Raw genomic sequence first — 15,261 nt, 5'->3', positions numbered from 1 at the left:
TATGATATATCATAAGGGGTATACATTCATTCTTGCATTCAGCAGCCAGAAGGCTTTACATTTTTGGGTGGATCACATATCAGTAGCCTAAGCAGCCGATAGTGGGGCACTAGATCTGCACTATTGTCTAAGATTGATATGCATTCCCGGTAATACACTTGTGTCCGCCATGGACCGGCATGTACAGAAAGCATCCTCCATTCAGGCTAAATTGTCCGAAAATACGAAAATGGTGATGGAAAAAGGGATTTTCAAAACGATATAGTGACGAAGCATGCAACCCATGAATAGCATGTCCTTTCCTTATAATAGGAAAATAACTATCTGGACACTTGATGAATGGTTGCTGCTGATGATGATTTCAAGATCTAGGCGATGCTTGATGGAGCTGCTGGGAAATCCACATGTATGCCTAGCCTGATTTGCAACGTAGCCAGATGCAAAGTGTCCTGTGCAGGAGGTTCAACTGAACTCTGACAGTTGATTATGAAAACAAATCAGATGAAGTGATTGTTTGGATGGAATACAGTGCTAATGCAGCCATACTGCACAATTGATCTTGCTTTTGGGAGGGACCAGCACCAAAACTTGGAGGGGATATGTAAATAAACTATGAACGTTAATTGGTTTATTATAATCAATAAACTATGAATGTTAGTTGGTTTATTATAATCAGATTGCCGGTGACCTTATCCCTTACGATAAAAGATTGCAGTCAGAGTGCAGTATAACTGGAGTCCACTGCAGTAAAACTGCAATTAGAGTGCAGTATAACTGAAGTATGCTGCAAATACTGTGTCCAAAATAACACCGTTTTTTTATTGCAGTAATTTTGCAGTATAATTAAGCAATACGGCCCGAGGTGAAGACTTCTAGCTAAGGAGTTAATCTTAACTATACCCCAATGACTCTCATGTAGTTCTGCCAGTAGTCTGCTTTGCTTGCTTTGTGGAATCCACACCCTGTAACCCCAAAGGACAGAGTCATCCCAACTTTCTTTTGACATAAATGCGTAACTATTGTCAATACAGGATCTTTCTCAGTTTCAAGTGCTATATCTTTAGCAGTGATTGGCAAGTCATCTATAAATGACACTCTACACAGTGGATTTGGGGTAGGACCCCTACAATCACTCAGGGGGAGTCTGGACAACACATCTGGATTGCCATGCTGCTCTGACGGTTTGTACTGTATCTCATGTGTGCAAGCTGCTCAAATCAAAGACCATCACTGCTTTCTAGCTGCTGCAAGTGTTGGGACACCTGTCTTAGGACCAAGAATCTTAGGGTCTGTCAGCAAGGTACATTTCCTACCATACAAGTAAAGTTCAGAAAACGCTCTAAGAATGTTATTTAAACTCTGTCTCTCCTTTATTTTGTTAAGTGTGTTCAGGTGTGTGCGATTTACCGGTATTTACCACACAAAACTTCCCCCTTTTCCTGGGATAAATAACTGATATATAATTTATATGAACAGCATGCCGTGAAATGGAAAGGTTAAATTATATAAAATGTCTAAATCTGGCTTCTCTACAGCCTCTGCATGATGAATCATCAATGCTCAGGGCGAGGACAGACAGCCCATCTCAGTATGGAGTGCAGTTCACAATGCATGTTGTAGACCTTTCATCTCATCATGGTTACTTTTTTTCTTGTGACAGGCAGGTCTGCATTTGCTCCAGCATAGTGTATGCTGCAGTAATATAAAGACCAAATAACCGTCTAATTTTCTCCATCTGGCTTTTGAGGGTCACCTCATTTTTTAATTGTAAAGATGTTTTGTTTTTATTATTGCATCTCCAGAGTTTTTGAACAGCCTATCACTCGAATATCGTTGCTTTAAATCAGTGCCCCATGCGAGCTTCAACTCCATTCAAATTGCATCCAAAATAGATCATCCTGTTCTAGATCGATACAGTGCATTCGGAAAGTATTCAGACCCCTTGACTTTTTTCACATTTTGTTACCTTACAGCCTTATTCTAAAATGGATTAAATCCGTTTTTTCCCCTCATCAATCTACACACAAGTACCCATAATGACAAAGCAAAAACAGATTATTAGAAATTTGAGCAAAAAAAAAAAATACAAATGAAGCTGAAATATCACAGTTACATAAGTATTCAGACCCTTTACTCAGTACTTTGTTGAGGCACTATTGGCACCGATTACAGCGTCGAGTCTTCTTGGGTATGACGCTACAAGTTTTTCCCATTAATCTCTGCAGATCCTCTCAAGCTCTGTCAGGTTGGATGGGGAGCTTCGCTGCACAGCTGTTTTCAGGTCTCTTCAGAGATGTTCGATCGGGTCAAGTCCAGGCTCTGGCTGGGCCACTCAAGGACATTAAGAGACTTGTCCCCAAGCCACCCCTGCATTGTCTTGGCTGTGTGCTTAGGGTTGTTGTCCTGTTGGAAGGCGAACCTTTGTCCCAGCCTGAGGTCCAAAGCGCTCTGGAGCAGGTTTTCCTTAAGGTACTTTGCTCCGTTCCTCTTTCCCTCAATCCTGACTAGTCTCCCAGTCCCTGCCCTGTTCCAGTCCCATCTCCACAGCATGATGCTGCCACCACCATGCTTCACTGTAAGGATGGTGGCCAGGTTTCCTCCAAACGTGACACCTGGCATTCAGGCCAAAGAGTTCAATCTTGGTTTCATCAGACCAGGGAATCTTGTTTTTCATGGTCTGAGAGTCTTTAGGTGCCTCTGAGCGGGCTGTCCTGTGCCTTTTACTGAGGAGTGGCTTTCGTCTAGCCACTCTCTCATAAAGGCCTTATTGGTGGAGTGCTGCAACGATGGTTGTCCTTCTGGAAGGTTCTCCCATCTCTACAGAAGAACTCTGGAGCTCTGTCAGAGTGACGATCGGGTTCTTCGTCACCTCCCTGACTAAGGCCCTTCTCCCCTGATTGCTCAGTTTGGCTGGGTCGCCAGCTCTAGGAAGAGTCTTGGTGATTCCAAAGCAGGCCTTTATGGTAGAGTGGCTAGGCTGTTGTATTCGGCGCATGTGACAAATAACATTTTATTTAATTTAATGTAGGGCTCATAAAATGTATTTAATGTATGGCTCATCAGGCTCAGGTAGTATCAGGCTTGCATTTTCGATCAAAGCTCTAATCAAATCCAGACAGGCCTATTTATATGCTTTTATATTGCTTTTGAATTTGGCAAGAAATATGCGACCTACGCACTTCCTTAAACCTAAAATAAGTAAGAAGAATAAGTAATTTTGTGTGGAAGTCAAACATTTGTTTTACGTTGGAGGCAGACACATTGAGCTCTGTAGATAACCCTTCTCCCCTTGTTTATAGGAGGGACACCTGTTGGTGATTTAGATGTTCACAAATGTTACATATTTTGACTATCACCAGCGTCATGATGTTTGTTAAAGTAATAAAGAAGGTGAAATATTTTAGGTAGAAAAACAGAACTATATATGGACATATAAAGTATGAAAAGGCTTATTCATTCACAATTAGTTTTATTTATCATATCAAATTTGTATATTTTTTATTATACTTTTATTGTGTATTAGATCATATCGGTTCAATTGTTTTTTTTCCTCAGACATAAATAAACAATTCCAGGTGAAAACCAAAAGTCACAGCTTTCTGGGGGCGGGGACAACACTACTAAATTAAGAAAATATTGCCCTCTTGCTAGATTGATGACTAAAGCCATAGAGAAACTGTCAGTTGTTGTCAGTTCAACTGGTTTTAAAAACTATGATTTCCATTCTCAGAGAGTTGATAAAAACCTCCCAGGAATTTTTTCAGGGAACCAGAGTAAAATGTTCTCAGAACCTCCCTGTAACCTAAAAATGAACATTCCCAGAACAGGCAAAATGTTCACTTCTGTTTGCAAAACAATTTGGGTCTGGAAATCTATGTGGCTTACTTCCCACAACCAATGTGAAACCAAAAACAGACGTCCCCAGAACTTTTAATGTGCTAGCTGGGGAGCGTTAATCCTTTTAAATTCCGAGTCGACAGAGGCGGAGCAAATCTGCCTGCTTATTCAGCTCTCTCACTGCTTATTTACAGTGGAGCAATGCGAAGTGTGTACGCGACGGATTTAAACACGAAAGTCATGATTTTCTCTAGAAACATGGTATAGACAGGGCGTCCGCGAACCAAGCAGATGTGGCTCCGGCCATGACTCATCCCAGGCTCAACACGGTTGAAGCGGCGTTGATATTTATATCCGTCGCACAGCTGAGCACAGGTAGGCTATAAGACAAACTTTGTGCGACCACTGCATGTATCATGTGTTTCGTGATAACTTGTTTAGGCGGTAATTGTAGGCTGTTTTTCTGTGTCCTGTGTTGCAGTTGGACTTGAAATGTAGGCAACAGCCTGACAGTTTGAGTGGACTCAATCACATGATGTCCGCAGTTCATGTATAATATAGTTTGCATACATCTTTTTGTTACCACATTTTGTATCCTGAACATTAAGTAAAATAATTACACTCTAACCATATGAAAAATAGCTCATGTCAAAAGATCAGTCTAAAGCGCTTGGTTTATTTTTGAATCAACGTGATAGAAGTTCATGTATTTGCTCAATTCATATGACTTGGCCAACCTGTAGGCTACTATGTCATAAACCTAATTTACTCTACTCTTGAAATTAATTTATTTCACTGAGACTGAATTTGTTCCATGTTTCTAAACTGAACCAAACACAAATTGTATTACCTTTTACATTTGTTGTATTATTTAAAAACGTTCTCTGCAAGTACTATGATTTTTAAAAATGTATTAAATAGGTAGATTTAATGTAAAATCATGATAAGAGCCTCTTTACATTGCTGGTCCAACTCGAGGTGTCAAAAATGCACCCTCCTCCGCAACCTTTAAAAATATTTTCACATGACCCTCCCCTGAAAATAAACATTTAACACCCTCCCGTCTCATAAAATTAACAAAGATATTACCTCCATAAATAATAATAACTGTAGCAACTCTGTGTTTATAAACTAGGATATCGATTTTACCACTTCAGTGTTTTTTTTTTTTTTTTTTTTTTTTGGTGGTACAGTTGATGCCATGCAGGTCTACCGGGCCAGAAGGTTGAGGGTTCGCGGACCACCACGGACGAGCTCACCCTGCCTGTTTTCATTACGCTACGATCAGAGCCGGCTGCAGACAAAAATTCTGGAAATCAGATGTTCAACATTTGGATGCTATACTCAGAAAACAAATGCAAGTCATTTTCCACCAACAGATTTCTGTGCCAATGCACCACACACAACCAATAAACAACGCGTAAATGCATACCGATTTAGTAATTTTGAGCGTTCATCATCAGTTTTGACAATCTCAATTTAATTGAGGTGTTAGTCTCGACAAACCGAAAATGCATCCAATCCTTCCTACTTTGTTATTTTTAGTATTTACGTTGCTGCGTTGTTGGGTATAGTGCTTGCAAGAAAGGCATTTCACTGTACTTGTGCATGTGACATTAACTTGAAACAGGATCGATCGAAGGCTTGGTTTGACAATCTCCGAATGTCATTCAACTTTTGCGTGTTTTGTAACAGATGTCTATCCTTTAGTGGAATGGATTTAGCGCAGTTTGGATGCTGTAATTATTAGTGTGGATGAACGTGTGCAGGTAGCGTAATCAGATTAGAACATTGGCTAGTTAATGCCACACGTACACTGAGTGTACTAAACATTAGGAACACCTTAATATTGAGTTGCACCTCCGTTTGCCCTCAGAACAGTTTCATTCTGTCTGGGCATGGACTCTACAAGGTGTCGAAAGCGTTCCACAGGGATGCTGGCCCATGTTGACTCCAATTGTTGCCACCGTTGTGTCAAGTTGGCTTGATGTCCTTTGGATGGTGGACCATTCTTGATACACACGGAAAATTGTTGAGGGTGAAAAACCCAGCAGCGTTGCAGTTATTGACACACTCAAACCGGTGCGCCTGGCACCCACTACCATTCCCCGTTCAAAGGCACTTCAATCCTTTGTCTTGCTTGCCCATTCACCCTCTGAATGTTTCAATTGTCTCAAGGCTTTAACCGGTCTCCCCCCCTTCATCTACACTGATTGAAGTGGATTTAACAGGTGACATCAATAAGGGATCATAGCTTTCACCTGGTCATGGAAAGAGGAAGTGTTCTTAATGTTTTGTAAACTCGGTGTAAAAGATAATACATTTTAAAAAGTATTGAAGTATTAGGTTCCCGGTTGACGAATAGCCCCTCGGATTAGAAAGCAGAACGCGTGTTAAACTTTCCTGAATAACTGGGCCTGCTGGGTGCATAAAATCCGTTGTTTCCCAAACTCGGTTCTCGGGACCCCAAGGGGTGCACGTTTTTTTGTTTTTTTGCCCTAACACTACACAGCTGATTCAAATGATCAAAGCTTGTTGATTAATTTATTATTTGAATCAGCTGTGTAGCACTAGGGCAATAACCAAAAGGTGCACTCCTTGGGGTTCGGAGAACCGAGTTTGGGTAACCCTGACGTAGGCCTATGTGGTCATGACTTGGGAGAATGATGATCGGCAACAGACAGCTCATCAGTATTAGAAGTAAAAATAGAACCAGACTGGTTTGCCACTGTGCCTTTCTATAATCTATCGAGAGTGGACCCACAACTGATCCAAATGGAATGAAACATTTAAATAACAGGGCTTTTGCTCTATTATTCAAGTTACATTTTCACTGCATATTACAGCCTAGAGTAGAATTATGCTCACTTGAAAACAATAATGCAATTATTCATTGGATTGTGGTGTTGTGGGATAATTGTATTGTCCCTTAACAAGATCAATAAGGGAGCTTTTTGAGCTGCGTCTCTGCGCTCTTCTATCATGTGTAATGACGGACCTGGTCCTGCCTATCAGCTATTTCTCTCTTGTGGATTTTATATAGAAAATTGGTGCAGATTTGAATAATTTTATGCGTGGTATGATTGCTAGTTAACACATTGCAGATCTGGACAAACGATCCAACTGTCACTATGGATGGAGGGCAGGATAGACAGTTGACTGGTATACTATACTGAACAAAGTTTTTCCACATGTTTACTGAGTTACAGTTTATACAAGGAAATCAGTCAATTGAAATAAATTCATTAGGCCCTTATCTATGGATTTCACATGACTGAGCAGCCGTGGGTGGGCCTGCAGGGCATAGGCCCACCTACTGGGGAGCCAAGCCAAGCCCAGCCAATCAGAATGAGTTTTTCCCCACAAAAGGGCTTCATTACAGACCGAAATACTCCTCAGTTTCATCAGCTGTCCAGGTGGCTGGTCTCAGACGATTCCGCAGGTGAAGTAGCCGGATGTGAAGGGGCTGGGTTGGTTATGCATGGTCTGTGATTGTTAGTCCGGTTGGACATACTGCCAAATTCTCTAAAATGACGTTGGAGGCGGTATGTGGTAGAGAATTGAACATTCAATTATCTGGTAGCAGCTCTGGTGGACATTCCTGCAGTCAGCAGGCATTGTCATTAATACGTGTCACATATCAGTTTGCAAACAATGTAAAATAAATAAATAATTACTTAGTTAATAAATCTGCATACAAACATGGTCTCTCTTCTTTTTTTTTTTTGCTTTCTTGAGTAAGGCAACTCCAAAATACAGGTGTTTCAGCCTAGCTCAGGGCTTTCTGTGGTGGTGGGGCAGCCAGCGGAAAATACGGAGCGTAGGGGTTGGCAATGTTCTCTAGTTGCGCCATGATTGGCTCAGTGTTCTGTCACTCATGGGGACACTACGTCACTGGCAAATCTAAGGGTAGAGCTCAAATGCAAGCCCCTTTGGTGCTGCCATAGCGTTACATTAGAACTGCCCATCCAAGAAGGCTCAAGGTCATTGGCCACAGATGAAATGACGTCAAATCACGTTATATCTACAGTAGCTTTGATTGGACTGAACATCATACTTTCAAAATCTTAGCTAGCAGTCATCATCATGAATAAAGTTGACAATCTACTGGTAAATCCTTTTTAATCCTTGTCATATGAAGAGAAATAATGAAGATAAATTATAGATAAAACATATCTACGCTCGTCGGCCATTGGACATAAACATTACACAAGTTGGAAATCGCAAATTCACCAATGAGTGGTTTAGAAGGAATCAGTGGCTAACAGCAAGCATTGAAAAGCAATAACTAGCCTGCTGTTCAGTGGAGTTGGTGTCTCTATTCAGGGTTTAAGGTAAGGATGCACGATATATCGGTGAGCATATCGGAATCGGACGACATTTGTTAAAAATGCCAGCATCGGCCCGATGTGTAGTTTAACACCGATGTGCAAAACTGGTGTCAAAGCTGACGTACGTTTAAATATAACGTAAGTAGATGACGTAATGATGCCAGGAAAAATACAGCGCTACACAGAACAAAAGCAGAAAAATACTAAGCGCACTTCCAACAACTAAACAAGTTCAAGTCCAGCAGTCATTTGAAGGAGTTATAAAATTTCAGCGACACAACTCAAAGGCAAAATCTGTTAACGCCAAGATAATGGATTTACTTATGCTACTTGCTATGGGCGTCACAATTGACATTTGGACCAACGATGTCAGCCCCGCAATTATGCTGAGTCTGACAGCACAGTGGGTCGATGAGGATTTTGTACTGAGGAAAGCCGCATTGCATGCTCAAGAGTGTGCTGGTTCTCATACCGCTGCTGCCATTTCGATGGCATTTGAGAACATGTTTGAAACTTGGAAACATGAACACACTCCTAGCTCCAACTGACTGGAGAAATAAGATAATCAACTGTGTCTGCAGCAGACATGATATCCTCTATCATGGCATTGAAACGCCTGCTCAACAAAACTGCCCACACAGACCGTGGGGTTAACTTGCGAAAGTACTTGAGGCTGTGAACAAGCGATTCTGTGAACAAGCGATTCGGTGGCATTCTCTCTGAGCCTCTTCACTGTGTCGCCACCATGCTCGAGGCTAGGTACAAGGACTGCTACTTTGATGCAGACAAGAAACAGGGTTTACCTGAAATGTTAGACACAGCTGGACAAGATGGAAACGGACACAGTGACTGTGCGCACCTTGGAAGAGAGGCCACGGACAGACAGAGCTGATACTCCACTGCTTGACATGCATGATGAATTCCTGGTTGAGAATGAAACGATGGAACAAATTAACAAAACAGCATGGCAAGTAAGTGAACGAGAGGTTTTGATTATGTTTTACTGGTAATGGGGACATGTGTAAATGCCAACAAAATAACTTTTTGGTGTGTGTGTGTGTAACCTTTTATTTAACTAGGCAAGTCAGTTACGAGCATTAGTTTGTCAGACTGGGTGTCACCAAAGCTGTGTTGTATTCATCAGGAACACTTCCCTCTGTATGTTTTTGGACAGTGAAGCTACAGTTTAAATTTGGCTCTATACATTTTAGATTTAACATCAAATGTTTCATATTAGGTGACACAGAATGTGTATTTTTACCATTTAGAAGTGTAAGCACTTTATGTATCCAGTCCCCCCATTTGAAGAAGTCATACATATATGATAAAATCACTTAGTGTATTAAAGTAGTCAGAGTTCAGTATTTGGTCCCACAGTCCTTGTACATAATGACTCCATCAAGCTTGTGACTTTGCAAACTTGTTGGATTCGTTTACAGCTTTGTTTAACCCAATAGGAAGTAAATACATTTCCTGAATAGCTGGGCGCATATGTGGTCACATTATTATGGGACAACTTGGGAGAATGATGTGCCGTCTGTTACGGCTCATCTCAAAATACAGCCAGACTGGCCTGCTACTGTGCTTTTCTAGACCTTTCGAACTTTTGAGTGTAGACCCACAACTTATCCAAACAGAATGAAACATTCAAATCACAGGGCTTTCGGTCAGTAATTCAAATGACATATTCACTGCAGTTTTACAGCGTAGAGTAGAATTTTGGACCCACTTAAAAACAACAATACAATTGAAGTTCCGTGGCGCCGTGAGGTCACCTAGGCAGAGGGCTCCTGTACATTAAAATATTTTCTTCTGTTTTTTTTGTTTGACACTCCTTACTTTTTTCTTATTTTTTTTTATATTTTTGAACAGCCAAATGTGTACAGATAAGGTCTGGATTGCGTCAATTTGTTTCCTGCCTATGAATTCATGGAAAATCATATTTCTAAAGATGGCTAGCTAGCAATTCTGCCAGGCTACGGTAGCAATGCTAACTCATGTATTTTGATTTGAATACACCAGACTATTTATTTTTTGGTTTGACGGTCTCCTAACCCAATAAAGAGGACTACAATGCATGGTGAGCTGGAAGTGACAATTTGATTGCTCAGGAGGTTATCATCTGAAGGTATGAGCAGCTGTCACAATTATCCTGAGTGAGAGAGAGAGCTCAAAAACAAACTTCATCTCGTTCTACAAGACCAGAGATTCCACGGTTACGGAGAAGTCTGTCACACCACCAGGATGGCGAGACGCCGATGAGACACCTTCAGTGGAGAGTGAACTGTGCTCATCCTATGTGGTCGCGCCATCTGTTTGAGTCTTGAAACACTCCACTTTAAACTAACAAAGAATCGTAATCCAGACCTACTCTATCATATCTGTATTTTATTCTTGTCTGTTTTGCTTTTTCAAGAGCTTTGAGATTATTTTTGTAATTAAAGTGCAATAGAAGTTGAATTAATTATTCATTGCATTGTGGTATTGTAGTCTAGGGTCATTGTATTGTCCCTAAACAAGATTAATAGGGAAGCTCTTCGAGCTTCGTGTCTCTTGCCTTCAATGTTGTTTCAATGCGCAATGACACACCTGGTCTCTCCGCTGCCTATCTGCTATTCCTCCTTGTTATTGTGAATTTATATAGAAAATTGGTGCAGCTTTGAAGGACTTTTGTGTGGTATGATTGCTAGTAGTTAGCCTATTGCAGATCTAGACAGACATTTGGATAGGATGGAAGAAATTGTATAGTAAAACTTCCAAAAGGATGAATGTAAACCAGTGAAAATAGCACCTGTGCCCAATTTATTTAATTTAATTTTTTATTTTTATAATAATACAACTCTCCCCTATTTTTGATATTCTCTACCGTCGCCTCATGAAACGTTTGTCAAATCCAAAATGCAGGAGTATAGAGCCAAATTTACAATTTTAGCTTCACTGTCCAAATGCATACGGAGAGGAGTGTAGTTCATAGATATCATTTAAAAAAAGATGCATTACAAGGTCAAAACATTTTTCCACAAACATGACTTGCAAATGGACATAATTAATGTATGACAATTTATCGTTTCCCAAAATTCCATAATCATCACAATTCTACCCATGGGGATAAGCAAGAACGGCAAGTGAGATCCAATCATCACTATGAGAGAGTTATGAGTTGCTTTCATATAGTACAGTTCAAAGCAATGACCATTTATAAACAGTACATGCTGCTAGTAGTAAAACAATTTGCAATGTGGTTTTATATCGATTTGTCATGATTGTGAACCCCAGATGGCAATTAAGACATATCCAGAGCCACAGGTTGCCTGCCTGTCGGAGCTGTTTTCCCCCCCATTTAGTTTTCTTTTTGTAAACAGGCACTCATCTACTCTGCCTCATTTGCAGTCTTACCATTGGCAGGTTAGGTTGAGTGTAGCTACTTTCTCTCTGTCTGCACTTTATGATTAGGTATAATTTACCAGACATCTGTTCACAGTAGAGTGCCTCTTATGCCAGAAACCCTCTATCTTAGTGTGCCTGCCCATGCCTGCCATTGGTCAGGCACACTAAGAAAGTCCTCTACTTTCACTATGGCTTATAGGAAGGGCAGAGTATAATGTAAACAATCAATGGTAGATGGAGCGACATGTAGCCTAGTTTTGACCCCAGCTCAGATGGGAAAAACTGGTGTGGAGTGAGCTGGCATCATCCCAGATGCAGTTGAAGTTTACATACACCTTAGCCAAATACATTAACTCAGTTTTTCACAATTCCTGACATTTAATCCTAGTAAAAAGTCCCTGTCTTAGGTCAGTTACGATGGCCACTTTATTTTAAGAATGTGAAATGTCAGAATAATAGAAGAGAATGATTTATTTCAGCTTTTCTAGTTTGAGAAACAGACGACTCACAAGTCCTCAACTGGCAGCTTCGTTAAATAGTACCCACAAAACACCAGTCTCAACGCCACAACAGTGAAGAGGCAACTCCGGGATGCTGGCCTTCTAGGCAGAATTCTTCTGTTCAGTGTCTGTTCTTATGCCCATCTTAATCTTTTCTTTTTATTGGCCAGTCTGAGACATGGCTTTTTCTTTGCAACTCTGCCTGGAAGTCCAGCGTCCCGGAGTTGCCTCTTCACTGTTGTGGCGTTGAGACTGGTGTTTTGCAGGTACTATTTAACGAAGCTGCCAGTTGAGGACTTGTGAGGCATCTGTTTCTCAAACTAGACACTAATGTACTTGTCCTCTTGCTAAGTTTTGCACCGGGGCCTCCCACTCTTTCTATTCTGGTTAGAGCCAGTTTGAGCTGTTCTGTGAAGGGAGTAGTACACAGCGTTGTATGAGATCTTCAGTTTCTTGGCAATTTCTTGCATGGAATATCCTTCATTTCTCAGAACAAGAATAGACTGATGCGTTTCAGAAGAAAGGTGTTTGTTTCTGGCCATTTTGAGCCTGTAATCGAACCCACAAATGCTGATGCTCCAGAGACTCAATTAGTCTAAAGGGCAGTTTTATTGCTTCTTTAAATCAGCACAACAGTTTTAAGCTGTGCTAACATGATTGCAAAGGGTTTTCTAATGATCAATTAGCCTTTTAAAATGATCAACTTGGATTAGCTAACACAACGTGCCATTGGAACACAGGAGTGGTGGTTGCTGATAACGGACCTCTGTACGCCTATGTAGATATTCCATAAATTAACTGAGGGATGGAGGAAGTCACACAGGAATATTGTAAAGGCATTTGGACAAGTGAATTCATTACCACACTGTTTAGAACAAAAAAATAAATTTGGAATGGATTAGTCTATTCATCTTCCCATCAGCAGTGTTGTGGGGTGTTCTGATAGTCTGGGAAATCAAGCTTTGCTCAGACATGTAGCAGGGACCCGAGTTAAGGACATGAGAGATTCCCTACAGCTCCGTATCAACCAGGCAAACATTACCTCTACTCCTATAAAAGTTGGACGTAGTCCCATCCAGTGGCGGTCAGTGCCGTTTTTAAGATGAGGGAGGACGATTATTTTCATGAGCATGGCCTTATTTGTATTACAACATAATGGTTCTGTCATTCATTTTCCATTCCCCCAGTTCAATGTAACATCGATTTGGTTTAGGCTACTACATTATACTCAAATTTGACCTGTACCCATCATGAGGTTGCTACAACCTAGCCTATGAAAAGTTGACAACGTAGGTGCACACAGGTCTAGATTTTATTTTTAGGTGACACATGGACAGACAGTGACACATTCAATACTGCCTTGCACACACTTGCCTGCATCTAGCTGATCTAGGGTGTAGTCATTAGTCCAATAGTTACAAACAAGAGTTTATATTGGACAAAATGAGGTATGTTTATCTTTGTTCCATTTGCTTTCTTTTAAGAAACGTTTTTCAACAGAATAGGCAGAATGAATATACCCCTGATCACACATAAACACAGTTCACTTTCATAGCAGCCACATACAAACAGCTTGTTGTATTCCTACTCGCATCTCTGCGATTTTTTTTATTTTTATGCACTGCAGTGCAACTAGCTCGCTTTAGCTTATGCTTTCAGTACTAGATATATTCTCTGATCCTTTGATTGGGTGGACAACATGTCAGTTCTTTCTGCAAGCGCTCTGATTAGGGTGGAGGACATCCTCCGGAAGTTGTTATTAATTACTGTGTACGTCTATGGAAGGGGGTGAGAACCATGAGCCTCCTAGGTTATCTATTTAAGGCAATGTACACAGAAGAGGATGGAAGCTAGCTGTCCTCTGGCTACACCATGGTGCACCCTACATGGTGCTGTTTAGGCTACCGTAGATCTTTATTGCAAAACAGTGTGTTTTTTTTTATCAATTATTTGGTGACATGTCTATATATTTAGTATAGGATAACTTTTTTAATGTTTCACTATAAAAAAAAATGAAATTAACAGAGGAAGGATGGTCATCCCCCTTCCTCTACTGGTCCCATCCTACAGAATAGACCACCAATTCCTTGTGAGTAGGAGAGCCCTGCTGTCCTCGTGGCTTTATCAAAACAGGACAGGAGTGGGTAGGCATCCAAGAAGAGTACAATATTATCTGGGTGTTAATCTAAAGGGCATTATAGAATACTATTTTATTTGTTTTTAAGAGCATGTCCAGGATTACATAACAGGTAGGAAGCCTCAGCTTCAAAAGTATGAGTGGCCACTAGCCATAATGGCCACTATCCCTAGAGGTCTGTAGTAGACAGACATTGGTCAATGGCCACTGAGCGCCTCCAATTGTATTGCTGAAAAAAAGTATGCAAAATGGTTCTAAATTGATAAAGACGACTGTTTTCCATGCGGTACCTGAGACGGCTTGTCCTAAAACATGAGGTATACAGTTATTAATGTTGTTCTTCAGAAGTTGAAGTGATATGCAAGAAAGGCTCTAGAAAATCACAAACTTGGGAGTTTACTAAGAAGCGTATTCGTAGAAAGCCAAGCATCTAATGTCACACTGTTGCATTTCAGCTCTGAAGTGTGTGTGCCAGCTATGTGCCAACAACACCTGTGAGACGGGTGCAGACGGGGCCTGCTGGAACTCTGTGATGCTGATCAACGGGAAGGAGGAGGCCGTCAAGTCCTGTCTGTCCCCGGCTGAGATGAGGGGACAGGTCTTCTGCTACAGCTCCCGGAACGTCTCCAAGAGGAACTGCTGCTTCACAGACTTCTGCAACAACGAGACCCTGCATCTGCATCCAGGTAATTATGAAGTCACGCTACTTATCGCAAAGTCTATTGTACTGTTATTAGAATCTTTTGCCCAATCATTATGGTTTTCACTTTCTGGAATTTAACCCCATGGTTTTGAAACTCAAACACATGTCCCTTAACCATTTAATACTCTCAGCCTGACCTGTGTTTATTCTACCAAAGGAAACCGTTAGAAAGAAATAGAAAACCCATGCGGACATCGTTTGTAGCTAGAGCGCATTCCAGGAGGGATTTCCTGCTCAGACCGTGGTCTAGCCAGATGAGCTGAGCTACCATTTGATTGGCCTAGCGTATCCTGTGACATAATGTTGTCAGAGGTTACCCGCCGCCTGCCAGTGATCCCGCCCGTCAGGTTTATAGACACCTCGTCA

The 15,261-nt window shown here is 41.1% G+C and overlaps 1 protein-coding gene across 2 annotated transcripts in view; it reads left to right on the top strand.

The window, feature by feature from the left end:
- Positions 1-3,986: 3,986 nt before the first annotated feature.
- Positions 3,987-15,261, top strand: part of LOC110520051 (activin receptor type-1C-like) — a 29,305-nt gene continuing 18,030 nt past the window's right edge. The window contains exons 1-2 of one of the 2 annotated variants that reach the window (XM_036974311.1): positions 3,987-4,212; positions 14,648-14,878. In XM_036974311.1, coding sequence (XP_036830206.1) covers positions 4,143-4,212; positions 14,648-14,878 — 301 coding nt within the window. In that variant the 5' untranslated portion in view covers positions 3,987-4,142. Of the gene's footprint in view, positions 4,213-8,981; positions 9,140-14,647; positions 14,879-15,261 lie in introns of those variants that run through there. The other variant, XM_036974312.1, reaches the window with a different exon arrangement.

The sequence above is a fragment of the Oncorhynchus mykiss genome, chromosome 3 (assembly GCF_013265735.2).
Source record: "Oncorhynchus mykiss isolate Arlee chromosome 3, USDA_OmykA_1.1, whole genome shotgun sequence".
Lineage (NCBI taxonomy): Eukaryota > Metazoa > Chordata > Actinopteri > Salmoniformes > Salmonidae > Oncorhynchus > Oncorhynchus mykiss.
The sequence above is the reverse complement of the archived record's forward strand: the minus strand, read 5'-3'. Positions and strand labels throughout refer to the sequence as shown.